The following is a 14,603-nucleotide window of genomic DNA, read 5'->3' as shown; positions in this document are numbered from 1 at the left end:
TGTATATCACTTGCTGTTTGGCTCACATGTAGTCCGGTGTTACAGCTTCACCAGGTTGACACCTCACTTTTAGGTATGCCTGGTGCTGCTCCTGGCATGTCCTCCTTCATGCATCAATGAACCAGGATTGATCCCCTGGCTTGAAGGTAATGGTAGAGTGGGGAATATGCCAGGCTTTGATGTTACAGATTGTGTTCGAGTACAACCAGCTGCTGCTGCTGATGGTCCACAGCGCCTCATGCTTGCCCAGTCTTGAGTTGCTAGCTTTGTTCAAAATCTATCCCATTTAGCATGGTGGTAGTGCCACACAGCACGATGGAGGGTATCCTCAATGTGAAGAAGGGACTTCATCTGTGCAACGACTGTGCGGTGGTCACTCCTACCAATACTTTCATGGACAGATGCATCTACGGCAGGCAGGTTGGTGAGGATGAGGTCAAGTATGTTTTTCCCTCGTTGGTTGCCTCAGCACCTGCCGCAGACCCAGTCTAGCAGCTATGTCCTTCAGAACTTGGGCAGCTTGGTCAGTAGTGGTGTTACTGAGCCGCTCTTGGTGATGGACATTGAATTCCCCAACTCAGAGTACATTCCGTGCCCTTGCCACCCTCAGTGCTTCCTTCAAGTGGTGTTCAACATGGAGGAGCACTGTTTCATCAGCTGAGGGAGGGCGGTATGTGGTAATCAGCAGGAGGTTTCTTGACCCATGTTTGACCTGATTCCATGAGACTTCATGGGGTCCAGGGTCGATGCTGAGGACTCCCAGGGAAACTCCTTCCCAACTGGATACCACTGTGCCGCCATCTCTGCCAGTGGGACAGGACATAACCAGGGATAGTGATCGTGATGTCTGGGACATTATCTGTAAGATATGATTCTGTGAGGATGACTATGGCAGGCTGTGGCTTGACAAGTCTGTGAGACAGCTCTCCCAACTTTGGCACTAGCCCCCAGATGTTAGTAAGGAGGACTTTGCAGGGTCGACTGGCCTCAGTTGCTGTTGTCGTTTCCAGTGCCTAGGTCGACGCTGGGTAGTCTGTCCAATTTCTTTCCTTTTCTGAGGCTTTACGGCAGTTTGATGCAATTGAGTGGCTAGCTCAGCCATTTCAGAGGGCATTTAAGAGTCAACCACATTGATGTGGGTCTGGATTCACGTTTAGGCCAGGCAAGGAAAGGACAGCAGATTTCCTTCCCTAAGGGGCATTAGTGAACCAGATAGGTTTTTACAACAATCGAGAATGGTTTTATGGTCATCATTAGACTTTTAATTCCAGATATTTATTGAATTCAAATTTGAACCCGGGTCCCCAGAGTATCACCCTTGGTCTCTGGGTCCAGCGACAATATCACTATGCCGTCGCCTCCCCTTATGAGAGGGTATGAGAGACCATGTGGGGTGAGTGGGTGGGGAATGGATTGACATATATGGGCATGGGGAGTGGGTGGGAACTGAAGGACTCTGAGAGGTGAGAGTTAGAGAGCCAAATGTTTAAGAAAACAACTGGGAGAAGTCTCATAAATTAATACTTATTTTTCACTTCAAACAGCAAAATAAAACACAACCATTTAAACTTTAGACTAAAATCCTCAGTTGAACTTCCTTTTTCTGCTATGATTGCCCCCAGAATGTCTTTAACTACTTATCAGGTTCTTGAAGGTTGTTCGATTTTTTGGGACCAACCCCAAACTTTTACGCAGCAGCCCTGTAAATTCTGGGACTTTTCAGTTCAAGCCTGAACTTTACTTGCAATTCCTGCCCAGTGACTTAAACAGAAAGTTAGAAATACCACTGGTTTCTAAAAGCTCTATTCTCCTGGTCCATAGTTGTTCCACAGCTCCTGGCAAATTCTTTACCTTTTCCTTCCAAACTCAGGGCTCACACACCAACTTAGTTGTTTCAAGCTCCACGTTCAAAAACCTTCTGACTTCTTCAAGATGAATTGCTAGTCTCTATGAGAAAAACACACAGGTAACCCCTGCACAATAGGGCAGTTCCCTGCAACCGATCTCCATGGCAATATGGCATACCTGGGATGTTCCAAACAGAAATTTAAACTTTTGCATTCAAAACAATCCTTTGAGTCTGTTACTCACATGACTAATTCATATCTCTAATGGAGTTAACAGCCTTTTTTCCCAGGCCTGCTAGATCTAAGAAACCCCTTTGTTTACAAAGGTGCTTTTAGCTTCTTTGATCTGGGAACTACATGAATAATTTAAATTCCTTAATGAAATAACTGTAGACCTCCTTTCTCATTTCCAACCCTGATCTTATTAACTAAACACAGGTTGCCCTTTGAACTATCATTACCCCAGGTCTGTTTACCAGTTTCTCAATTAAGTGTTTCCAATTATGTGCATTTACAATTTAATTACCAAAGTAAGAATTATTTTTTAAAGCATGTGAATTATGAAAACAGATTTTCGCAATAGTGCTGAGAATGTGGAGCTCACTACCACAGAGTAGTTGATGCAAATACTATAGTAGTATTTAAGGAAGCTAGATAAGCATATGATGGAGAAGGGAATACAGAGTTATACTTATAGAGTTACATGAGGAAGGGTGGGGGAAGGCTTGGGTGGAGCATAAATGACAGCATGTTGGGCCGAATGACCTATTTCTGTGCTGTATATACTATGTGATTCTATACATGCATGCACAAAACAGGAACCTAGTTCAACAGATAACCTGGAAACATGGCACTGGCCTGTTGGTGCTTATCCTCCACTTAACTCCTTCAGCCAGCTTAGTTCCCATATGCTGTTTCTTTCAACAATCTGCTGAACCTATTCTTAAATATTGAAATGGACTCCATTCCAATTACCAATGCTATAGTCTCACAATCCTCTGAGCAAAAATGTTTCATCTCTCTAGAGCTGAAATCTCAAATCACCATGTCATGTTCTACATTCAATCCTCTAACATCAAATGTTTATTTTCTGTTACTTAGAATCATCTTAGTTAATTAGCACTATACCCACTCTTATCTCAACATCCTTTTTGTGTTGAACTCAAAATTGCAAAAGATATTCCAACTATGGTCTTATTAAGGTTTATTATAGATTCACCATTGCACCTCAGCTATTAGTTTCTACACGTCTTGCTACAGAACTCTGTATTGTGTTAGCTATTTTATTGCCTTATCAATTTGTGGTATTGCTTTTAAAATGTTGTGCACCTGTGCCCCCAAACCCCACTGCTCTTCCACTTTATCCAACTGTCCTAATCAAGTTAGAAATATTACTCTCATTTCTTTTACACTAACATATTTTTACTTAGATTGAATTCCATATACCAATTCTTTAACCATTCTACTATCAATCAATAACTACTTGCAGCTTCCTTTGGTTCTCAGAACTATTTACTAAGTCTTCTAATTTAGTACTGTCTGTCAATTTGGACACCACTCTCTCCGGCTTTATACCAAAATTGTTGATGTATGTGGTGAATAGAAGCACTCCCAGCATGGAAACCTGTGGGACTCTGGGAAACTCAACTCTTAAACCCAAATAACCTTTGCCACAACAGTTAGAGTTCTTACTGCATTGCTGTGCAGTTCTACCATCTCTTAACAGAAGGAAGTATTTTATTTTTGTATGCTCATAAAATGCTTACTATTTTCTTTTGTTATCTATCTACTAGCCTTTTTCATGTTCCTAGGCCACTGCGGGAAGGATTGGTGGACATTGAAGACATCCTGGTCACAATTTTCTAATCTTTTTATATATGGGAATGGAGTCAGAGCACTGGGGGATTGTAAAAGTGTACACTCTTGTTTAAGGAGAGAGGGATAAACCCAGTAACTACAGGCAAGACAGCCTAACATCAGTAGTGGGGAAACTTTTAGAAAAAATAATTCAGAACAAATATTAATTGGGGCTTGGAAAAATATAGATTAGTAAGTGAAAGTCATCACAGATTTGTTAAAGGCAGATCATGTTTGACTAATTTGATCAGGGTTTTGATTAAGTATTGGAGGGAATTGATGACGATAGTGCAGTTGATGCTGTGTACATTGTAGTCTAAAGGCTTAGCTCTAATAAGAGCATACTGAGCATGTGTAAAAGAAGCTATGTCACAGTGATGTCACTCACTGAGAGGATGAGGAGCATCTCTAAGGGCAGCTCTTGCTATATGTTAATCTTATTTAACCTTTGTAAATAAATGGTTTTTGAACAAAGATCAGTGCCTCCAGCAAGATCTCTTCTTTTGTTTTATATTAATATTTATTTTGTACATTGATAATATTTGATGTTTTCCACCAATCTTTCAAGCTGTTTCCTAACTTTTCTACCTAATTTGGGCCAGACCCCTTTCTTAACCATACTGAGCTTTGCTTTTTCTAATCCAGCACACTTATTTTTGAATCTCCATCATCATTATCCTTTTCTATTCTTGCAGTGAACCAAACTATTATGTAGTCACTATTTTCAAATTCTTCTAATCTACTTTTAGTTAATTTCTCAACTCTATTTCTCCTCTATCACATCGCCACTGTTTGGTGGCTTGTATTGCACACCAAGATTGAACCATTTCTCTTTGCACTTCTTAACTCCCCTATGAGGGAACTAGTATCTTAACACACCCCACAAGGCCATCTTTTAAGTTCTAGCACTATGACATATCCTTTACAAACACTGCCATCCTACCCGTTTGTTTTCTTCCCTATCTCTCATGAAATTGTTATAATCAGGAATGTTACTGGTAATAAGTTCCAAGTCCTGTTCAAACCTCAGCCACATCTCCACTATATCACCCTCCATATTATTAATACTAACTCAGCATTTCAATTTGAGCACTTTGTTCATTCACTTACAACCAACCCAATTCAGACTTCAATTATTTTGTAACGTTGATCAGCAAGGACTACAAATCACCATTCATTCAGCTGAAAATAAGTTATTCATGACTCCAACTGATGAGTTATCTGGTCTCATTTGGCTAGTTGGAACACATTCCACATGGAACTTTCAAACCTGATTATATAGCAATATTCTCCATACACAAGTATGTAATTTGTAAAGATGGTAAAAATTTAATATGCTCATATATTGATGTAAACAGTTTTCCCTTTCCCTTTTGGTAGTGCAATTTAAGTTGATGAAGGAAGGGGGAAATTACCTGGAGATGACGATTTCAAATTAATCAGAGCCATCAAGATCCAGAAGTACATTTCAATGAGATCAATAGGGAAACATAGCGTAAACTGTAATACAGTTCCCGGTCCACAAAACGTTCTGGTACTTGGTGTGAAGAATACTGTTCATAAACTTTTTGTTATCTTGTGAAATCATTCAACTCTTCAGAGCTTTAAAATGTATTACTTTGGCATTTTTTATTTTTAAAAAAGACCAGTTTAGTGAAACTTATGCTTTTATAAGTGGAGAGTAAATGTCCAATAATTCACATTAAATATTATCATCTATTGAGACCTATCTTCCAAGCTTAAGTTGGGAATCGCTTCCCGGCTTTCACGTTACTTCCTACAGGCGGGGTGATGGGGTGACGCATTCCATCAAACAACTTCCTTTTTGAAATCATTATTCTTTTTAACAAAAGAACTTTGGTCTGACATATTTTCTCGTCTCCCCCCCCACCCCCCGTTTTACCCGTATTTAAGTTTGAAATGAAGAGAAAGCATGAATCATAAGACCCCGACCACAAGGCCCGTTTCCGTTGCTATGGTAACGGACCGTACACTATACCACAAGGCGCGTCAGTGAGTGCGGAGATTGTTGTTAGACATCATGTTGCACCGGTATCTTAACCTTGCCTCGCTGCTGATATGCTTTGCTGTCGACTTTCGGTAGGTTTTTTCTGATACCCGCTTGCGAAGATTCCTCGAGTGAAAGCGGGTGCAAAGGACAGTGGAAGAGAGTGAGCTTCGGCCTCCCCTCCCGTTCCTCTCTCTCTGTCGGCAGTGTGCTACCCCCTGCCTCCTTCGTAATAAGCAAAACCCTCCCGTCGGTATTTTAAAAATGCCATTTCTGAGGCCGCGGATGCCCAAAGGAAATCGGTGGCGTGAGTGGGATCGAAATGCGCAGAAAAACGGTTTAAAAAGCACCGTCTACTCATTAAGCGGGGAGGAATATACAGGAGAGTGGCGGGACAATAAAAAACATGGTAAGAAGTAAGAACAATGCCGGGCTCTCCCACCCCCTGGCCCCCCAACACACACACACACTACATCATATTACAACATATCATTTTAAAAATAAAGTGAAAAGCATTCTCGGAGATAGGCTTTAAGCGGGAACTACTCATAGACAATGAAAACGGACCAAACCAGAAGGAAGAGTTTAGGAAAATGAAGAGATGGATTTTTGGGACGAATTTGAAAAACGGAGAGGTTTTAAAAAAGTAGTTCCGGACAGTGAGACTTAATATATAAAACTGGAGGAAATTGCAGGAATAGAGTGGGTTCTATAGACGAGGGCCAAAATTTTTAATTGGAAGTACTTGGGAAATGACAACCAAGCAGGGCTTAATGTAGGTCAAAATATGTACAAGTTATGGAAAATGGGACACCAGCATTAGATAGTTGAGCCTCTAAAAGTCAAAGCCATGCATAAGGATTTTGATAAGGATATGTCCAAGGTAAGGTGGACTGACAATGCTGTGGCAATGGAAGTAAGCAGTCTTTGAGTTAGATGGCCTGGAGGGTTTAAAGCTCACCTTAGAGTTGAACAGGGCACCCAAATTCACAAAGACTGTCTCCTTCCATTCCCATAATATCGCCAGTCCATGCCTCTGGCAGCATAGTTTTGTTACCTTAAAGCTATGTTTATCCAAATCTCTGCTGCTCATATTGTAAGTCACAACGTATGTTCACTCATCATCCTGTGCTCATTGGCCTACATTGACTCTGAATCCATTGATGCCATGGATTTAAATTTCTCATCCTTGTGTTCAAATCTCTTCATGGCTATGCCCTTTCCTGCCTCCAATATCCTCCACCCCTACATTCTTCTGAGAACTCTGCAATATTACAATTTAGAACTCTTGTGCATCCCCAACTTAATTCGAACCTTTATAAGTCTTTATAACAGGACACTTAGATAAATTCAAGGTAATTAGGCAGGGTCAACATAGTTTTGTGAAAGGGAAATCGTGTTTAATCAATTTACTGCAGTTCTTTGAAGAAGTAATATATGCTGTGGATAAAGGGGAACTAGTGGATATACTGTGCTTAGATTTTCAGAAGGCATTTGATAAGATGTCACATCAAAAGTTGTGAAAATAAAAGTGCATGATGTAGGGGATAACATTGGCATGGCTAGAAGGTTGGCTAGCCAACAGGAAACAGAGAGTGGGTCATTTTCTGATTGGCAAGATGTAACAAGTGGTGTGCTAGAGGGATCAGTGCTGGAGCCTCAGCTGTTTACAATTTATAAAAATGATTTGGATGAAGGGACCAAAGCTTTGGTTGCTAAATTTGCTGATGACACAAAAATAGATAGGAAAATAAGTTGTGAAGAGGACATAAGTAGTCTTCAAAAGGATATAGATAGGTTAGGTGTGTGGGCAAAGATCTGGCAAATGGAGTATAATGTGGGAAAATATTAAATTGTCCATTTTGGCAGGAAGAATAAAGAAGCATATTCTAAATGGTGAGAGATTGCAGAGCTCTGAGATGCAGAGGGATCTGGGTGTCCTAGTGCATGAATTGCAAAAGATTAGTATGCAGGAAAAGCAAGTAATTAGGAAAGCAAATGGAATGTTATTGTTTATTGCAAAAGGAATTGAATGCAAGAGTAGGGAGGTTATGCTTCAATTAAAAATGGCATTGGTGAGATCACATCTGGAGTACTGTGTACAGTATTGGTCTCCTTATTTAAGGAAGGATGTAAATGCCTTGGAAGCAGAGAAGGTTTACTAGACTAATACTAGTAATGAGCTTTTTGTCTTATGAGGAAAGACTGGACAGGCTAGTTTTGTATCTGCTGGAGTTTAGAAGAGTAAGGGGCGACATGATTGAAACATATAAGATCCTGAGCGGACTTGACAGCAGACACGTTTATCAAAATCCATCTGGTTTAAATATTGCAATGAAGTGACAGGGTGGATGTACAAAGGATATTTCCTCTTGTGGGAGAATCTAGAACTAGGGGTCACCCATTTAAGACAGAGATGAGGAGAATTTTTTTCTCTGAGGGCCATGAGTCTTCGGAACTCTCTTCCTCAAAAGCCAGAGGCAGAATCTTTGAATATTTTTAAGGTAAAGGGAGATAGATTCTTGATAACCTTTAACCCCCTTGCTTATCAGGGTTAGGTAGGAATGTGGAGTTGAGGTTAAAAATCAGATCAGCCATGATCGTATTGAATGGCGAAGCAGGTTCGAAGGGCTGAGTGGCCTACCCCTGCTCCTAATTCATATGTTTGTACGTATCACTGATCAACACACCTTCAGCTGTCTAAGCCCTAAGCTTTGGAGTGTCTTTCCTAATACTTACCACCTCTTCTCCTTTAAGACACTCCTTAAAACCTACCCCTTTGACCAAGCTTCTAGTCATCTCATGTCTCCTTTTTTGGCTTGGTGTCAATTTTTGTCAGGTTGCACTCCTTGGCATGTTTTACTATGTGAAAGTGCTATATAAAACAATTTGTTGCCTAACAGAGTTTCTGAGGAGTAAAGAAGTCAATGGCAAGGGAGAGCTGAAAACAAATGGCTTGATCTTCTGTTAAGCTGGAGGGAATTGTGACTTAATTACAGGTCTCTCTCCAGGGTTAACCAGTAATGGTCACTCCCTGTTGCATCGCTTACGATCAGAAATTCACCTGAGTGATTCAGTATCTAGTCGTATGATAGCCTGGCCCGCAGGCACAACAATGGTACTCCATTGTTTTTCTCCAAACTTCTAAATGGCAGATTAACTATCTCTGTAGTGAGACATGTCCAGACACGGATCATTAGAGTGCTTTATTTTACAGTCAGGAAGTGAATGTACAGAATAATCATTACATCAAGTCTTATTATACTTTAATTTCATTTTCATCTCTCCTTATAACAACAAAAACAATAAAAATTGCAATTCTGTCCTTATTAGTGGGTTGAGTAACATTTTGAGTCTACCCTTTGACTGACTTGGAAAGACTTGCCCAGAACTTGATCAGCTCTCTTAAAGTAGACTGGTAAAGGACCTTACCATCTGAGCTGCAAATGTGTTCCCCTGCTCTTTAGTCTGGCAGCTGCAAAGTGTTCACTTGTAGAGCTGGCAATTAATCTGATTGATTGATTGATTGGTATCTTTCCATCTGTGAGAAATGTTGGGAATGCAGCCTCAGATCCTTTGGTGAGATCAATTGAGATCATGTGCTGCACTTCTTTTGATGGCTGAACAATTCTGCAAAGGCAATCTGCCAAACATGCTGGTAATGCGGGATGATCTCTGCTGATGCCTTGTTTGCAGGGCCGGCATCTGCTTAGAAGTTTCTGAGGCCGCATGTCATTGTTGTGGTGAATTCCTGCCCACAGCCGGTATCACTGTTTGCATTGATCAACAGCTAGAGTTTCTCACTTGTCATGACTGATTTTGAAAACCTTTATGTAAGGGTGAAGTGTCCTCTCTCTTTGTTTTTTGGTTGCATTACCTGGGCAGGCTTTGGAGACACAGACTTGCTCAGCGTCTGCATCTCCCTCTGAACTTGTAGACTGAATCCAGAGGAAGGGGTGAAAGCCCCGACGTCTGGAGTCCACTCTATTGCAGGAGTGCTGATAAGTGCTTGCTTGACGGGAATAACAACCACTGAAAACCAGTCCAGTGCCTTTGACTCTCCTGAGCACAAGGCAGTGGGTACTACTTGACCTATATCTGGGACCTGGTTGATGGATGCTAGGGTGTGTCCACTTGCTAGTGGATTTGTTTAGTGCATCTTTGGGGGGCCTAGGTTTCTACAAAATCCCCTGCAGTTCAGACGAGGGCCATAGGTTGCCTAACTGCCATGTGTCGCCGTGAGGAGGCACTACAGGGGTCTTGGTGATGCAGAGAGTGTACTTCCAGGAGAGACTTATGCACTTGGCTTCATCTTCGCAGTAAGCTAGCGAGCAGCAGTGGAGCAACTGCATTTGGCACATAACATCACCCTGTGCCAAAAACCACTGACACTCATCTGGCTGCTTCCAATTAAGGTGAATATGGCCTCATTGTGGAGGTACCAATTGATTTATAAATGAATAGAGTCACCTTGACACTGCGGGATAGACTTTTGTCTTCAATAAGTGAAATAAAAATCAGCAGTTTTTTAAATATAAAGGGTCGGTGATCTGCCCTGCCAAACTATTACCTAGGCATTGAAGATGATACTCTACAGAGTGGGTCTGGATGGACTGTCTAATCTGGAAGGCAACATTCCACAGACTCGCCTCTCTGGCGACAGTTGAATACATAACTCACTCCCTTGCCTCCACCAACTCATGAGTTTGAACATAGGAACAAGACTCGGCCATTTAGCTCTCAAAGCTGTTTTTCCATTCAGTGAGATCCTGGCTCGTCTGTGACCTGACTCCATATACCATATGCACTTGTGAACTAACTAAGTTACAAGTACCACATAATATAAATCATATCCAGCTGTTCTTCAGTAAAATGACTGAACATCCGAAATGTGATGCTTATCCAAAACTTATTTCATACAATCCATTTGGTAGCAATGGAATTGGTGGAGTGCTTGGGATGGGTATTGTCAATGCCTTTGTGCTGTGGATCCTGTGTCCATAGTTGCTGCCAAGGGGCACACATAGGTAGAGTTGATGACAAAGTTGAGGTTAAATCTTTGGGGGATAAGGGTTAGTGTGGGGGGAGGCGGTGAAGAACTATAGGCAACAGTACAGGAGAGGGAAGAGAAGTCATTCATGCTGACTGAATTTGGATAAATGAAAATGGACCAATTCTATAGAGCTGGATGACATAATAGAGTCATTTGAGAAGGATAACAAAATGTGGCCTCACTATCCTCACCCAACAGTACACTCTGGTTGTAATATATACTATTTACAGCATGCAGTGCAGCAATTTGCCAAGCTTACTTCTATAGCATCTCCCATTCCTGTGAAACTTACTTTTGAGAAGGACAAAAGTACAAATGTAATGCAAAGCTCGTTATTCCAATTTCCCCTCTACGTTGTATGCAATCCTGATTTGGACACGTTTGCCATGCCTTCATCATTGAAGTGAGAGATCTTGATGTACAAGTACACAGGTCCCTGAAGGCAGCAGTTCACGTAGACAAGGTTGTAAAGAAGGCATATGGAATGCTATCCTTCATTGGCAGAGGTATAGAATATAAAAGTAAGAATAAAATGTTGGAATTGTATAAAACACTGGTGAGGCCACAACTGGAGTATTGTGTGCAGTTTTGGTCACCACATTACAGTAAGTACGTAATAGCTCTGTAGAGAGTGCAGAGGAGGTTAACAAGAATGCTGCCAGGGTTAGAAAAGTGTAGCTATGAGGAGAGATTGGATAGGTTGGGGTTATTTTCCTTAGAACAAAGAAGGCTGAGAGGTGACTTGATTGAGGTGTACGAAATTATGAGGCGAATAGATAGAGTGGACAGGATAAAATTGTTTCCCTTGGTGGAGAATTCTAGAACCAGGGGACATAGATTCAAGATAAGTGACAGAAGGTGGGGACATAAGGAAGAACTTTTTTACGCAGGGGGTAGTGGGTGTCTGGAATTTGCTGCCCAAGTTGGTGATGGAGGCAGAAACTCTAAACTCTTTTAAAAAGTACCTGGATCTGCACCTTAAGTGCTGTAAACTGCAGGGCTATGGGCCAGATACAGGAAGGTGGGATTAGAAAGGGCAGGATGGGCCGAACGACCTCCTTCTGTGCTGTAACTTTTCTGTGGTTCTATGGTTCTATTGCTGGACCAAAATCATACCATGATTATGGGAGCACTGCTATCATGAAGATTGCAGTGGTTCAAGAAGATAACCCATCACCATCTTTCAGTCAACTTGGGACATGCCATCAATGTACATCACAAACAATCTGGCAAAAACAATTGAAGCTGTATTAAGTGTTACAGAGAGGACAAGGAAAGTTGTGCACAGCATTCATTGAAGCAGTTTCAGCGGTGTGAGGATGGATGCTAAAATGAAGGGATTGGACCAAAGTGTTTTTGGAAACATGAACACAGAGCCAGGAAGTGATGTGTACAGAGACCTTGGAGAGGAACGGGAGACTGGAGATTGGGCTTTCATCGGAGAGGATGGATGGGTCAAGGGTGGATTTTGAGAAGAGGGTGGTGGCAGTTTTGATGGGGAGAGCAACAGTTCCTGAGGAAAGGGAGATATTGACATTGTCAGCAAATATGGCTTGTTGTATTGTGCTGATCCATTAGGACAAAGAAATATTGAGCTCAAAGTACAATTTGTGATTGCACATTTGACAGATCAAGATATTCTTTGCAATTGATATTATTCAAATATGACAGATACTCTTGTTTCTATTACAATAATGCCTACTCATGCAAAAGTTATTTCTAGATATGCTCTCCTGATAATACTCATAGAAGGTATCATAATATCATTTTTCCTTTAATAACAACTTATATAAAACTCAATTGCGACAAAGAATTGAGTACTGCTGGTGAAGCTCTTTCAACACCTCTGGCTTCTGAACAGGAGACATAAAAAGCTTGTCATTTGATTCTTGGGCTGGAATTTTCCAGTCCCTCATGCCGGCAGGATCTTCCAGTCCCGCTGATGTGATAGAGATTTCAATGGCTCGCTGGCCCCACCACGGGAGGGCTGGACAATTCCAGCCTTGATTTTTTCTTTTTAAAAAGTTGTGTCTATTGTGTGTCATCACACTTTTTACAGATTAAATAACTTTTAAGAAAATAAAACTAACCATTGACATGAAGCCTGAAATATAGAAACAATTATAACTATCCCTGATTTACTTCAGTAGCTCCTCTGTAGCTCTAATTAACTCAGTCTGTCTTTGGCATAGGCTAGATTAGCATCAGAACATCAAAACCATGCTCCAGATCCAGAAAATCCACAAGCAACGCGTCAGTAAATTTGCTGGTTATTCAGGAATTCCAACTAAGTTACCACAATGTTTTTTTCCTCTGTCCCATTTTTCAGTTGCCTTAATCAATTTTGTGTGTTCTTTCAGTTTTACTTCTACAATATTTTCTATTACCATTTTGATTTTATATCAGAGGCAGAAAAGAATCAGTGGGTCACTTGGTGTTCCAAAAGTAGACCTAAGGGGGATGTGGAGTTTCAGTGATCTGTGGAACCTCCTAAAAATAATAGTTTCAAAAATAATCAATGAGGCAGTGTTCTCGCATCTTCTCCCCATTGCTGTCGGAGCCAATTTGGATTGTTTAAAATCATTTTTACACAGTATTGGCTTAAGCTTTGAGTTATATGAGGCCCAATTCTATTTCTTGACAAGTGACTTTGTACCTGTTTTCTAACGTATTGTGTACGTCTTTCAATATTGCGCTAGAGCTGTAAGTCAGAAAAAATTCACTGTCCAGATAAATGTATGAATTCAATGACATCAGATCTTTTTACATTTATCCCAATTGAGAAACTGTATCATCAAAGCATGTAAAGAGTCTCTTCGAATAAGCAGCCTTTACATAATGATCCATATATTTAATTCATTTCGTTACGAGATCCAAACTTACCTTATTGGCAGATGGGGGCTGGGAACTCCAAGTCCGAACTGGTCTCTGGAGTTTCCGTGCATGTGTGGACTGGGAGTGGCAGCCTATGCACAATCCGGTGTTTGTAGTTCTTCGGGCCGAGGATGGGCCCTGTGCACCCGTGTGAAAAGGGAAACAAGCCCAAAAAAAAACCGGATCATGTGACCCAGGAACACGGCGATATCGGGAAGAGTCCCAAACAGGGAACAAGGAGAGGTCCCAAAGGGAGTCTCAGACAGGGAGAGGTCCCAGAAAGAAAGAGAGGAGCAAAGAAAGAGGCTCCAAGCAGAAAAAGGGCTGCAGTTGGCATGGGCCCCAGCTATGCCTGTCTCTTTATGGGGTATATGGAACATTCCTTGTTCCAGTCCTACTCCGGCCCCCTTCCACAACTCTTTCTCCAGTACATCGATGATTACTTTGGTGCTGCTTCATGCTCTCGTCGGGACTTGGAAAAATTTATTAATTTTGCCTCCAATCTCCGCCCCTCCATCATTTTCACGTTGTCCATCTCTGACACTTCCCTTCCCTTCCTTGACTCTCTGTCTCAATCTCTGGTGATAGACTGTCAACTAATATCCATTACAAGCCTACCAACTCCCACAGCTACCTCGACTACAGCTCCTCACACCCCGCTTCCTGTAAGGACGCCATCCCATTCTCTCAGTTCCTTCGCCTCCGTCACATCTGTTCCGATGATGCTACCTTCAAAAACAGTTCCTCTGACATGTCCTCCTTGTTCCTTAACTGAGGTTTTCCACCCACGGTCGTTGACAGGGCCCTCAACTGTGTCCGGCCCATTACCCGTGCATCCGCCCTCACGCCTTCTCCTCCCTCCCAGAAACATGATAGGATCCCCCTTGTCTTCACCTATCACCCCACCAGCCTCCACATTCAAAGGATCATCCTCCGCCATTTCCGCCAACTCCAGCATGATGCC

General features: G+C 41.6%; 1 protein-coding gene across 2 annotated transcripts in view; it reads left to right on the top strand.

Annotated features, from left to right (window-relative positions):
• The first annotated feature begins 5,709 nt into the window (after nucleotides 1-5,709).
• morn3 (MORN repeat containing 3) overlaps nucleotides 5,710-14,603 on the top strand; it is a 73,975-nt gene continuing 65,081 nt past the window's right edge. The window contains exon 1 of one of the 2 annotated variants that reach the window (XM_041202022.1): nucleotides 5,710-6,121. In XM_041202022.1, the coding sequence (XP_041057956.1) occupies nucleotides 5,977-6,121 (145 nt within the window). In that variant the 5' untranslated portion in view covers nucleotides 5,710-5,976. The remainder of the gene's footprint in view (nucleotides 6,122-14,603) is intronic. The other variant, XM_041202023.1, reaches the window with a different exon arrangement.

The sequence above is a fragment of the Carcharodon carcharias genome, chromosome 13, assembly GCF_017639515.1.
Source record: "Carcharodon carcharias isolate sCarCar2 chromosome 13, sCarCar2.pri, whole genome shotgun sequence".
Lineage (NCBI taxonomy): Eukaryota > Metazoa > Chordata > Chondrichthyes > Lamniformes > Lamnidae > Carcharodon > Carcharodon carcharias.
This window is presented reverse-complemented; position numbering and strand designations above follow the sequence as displayed.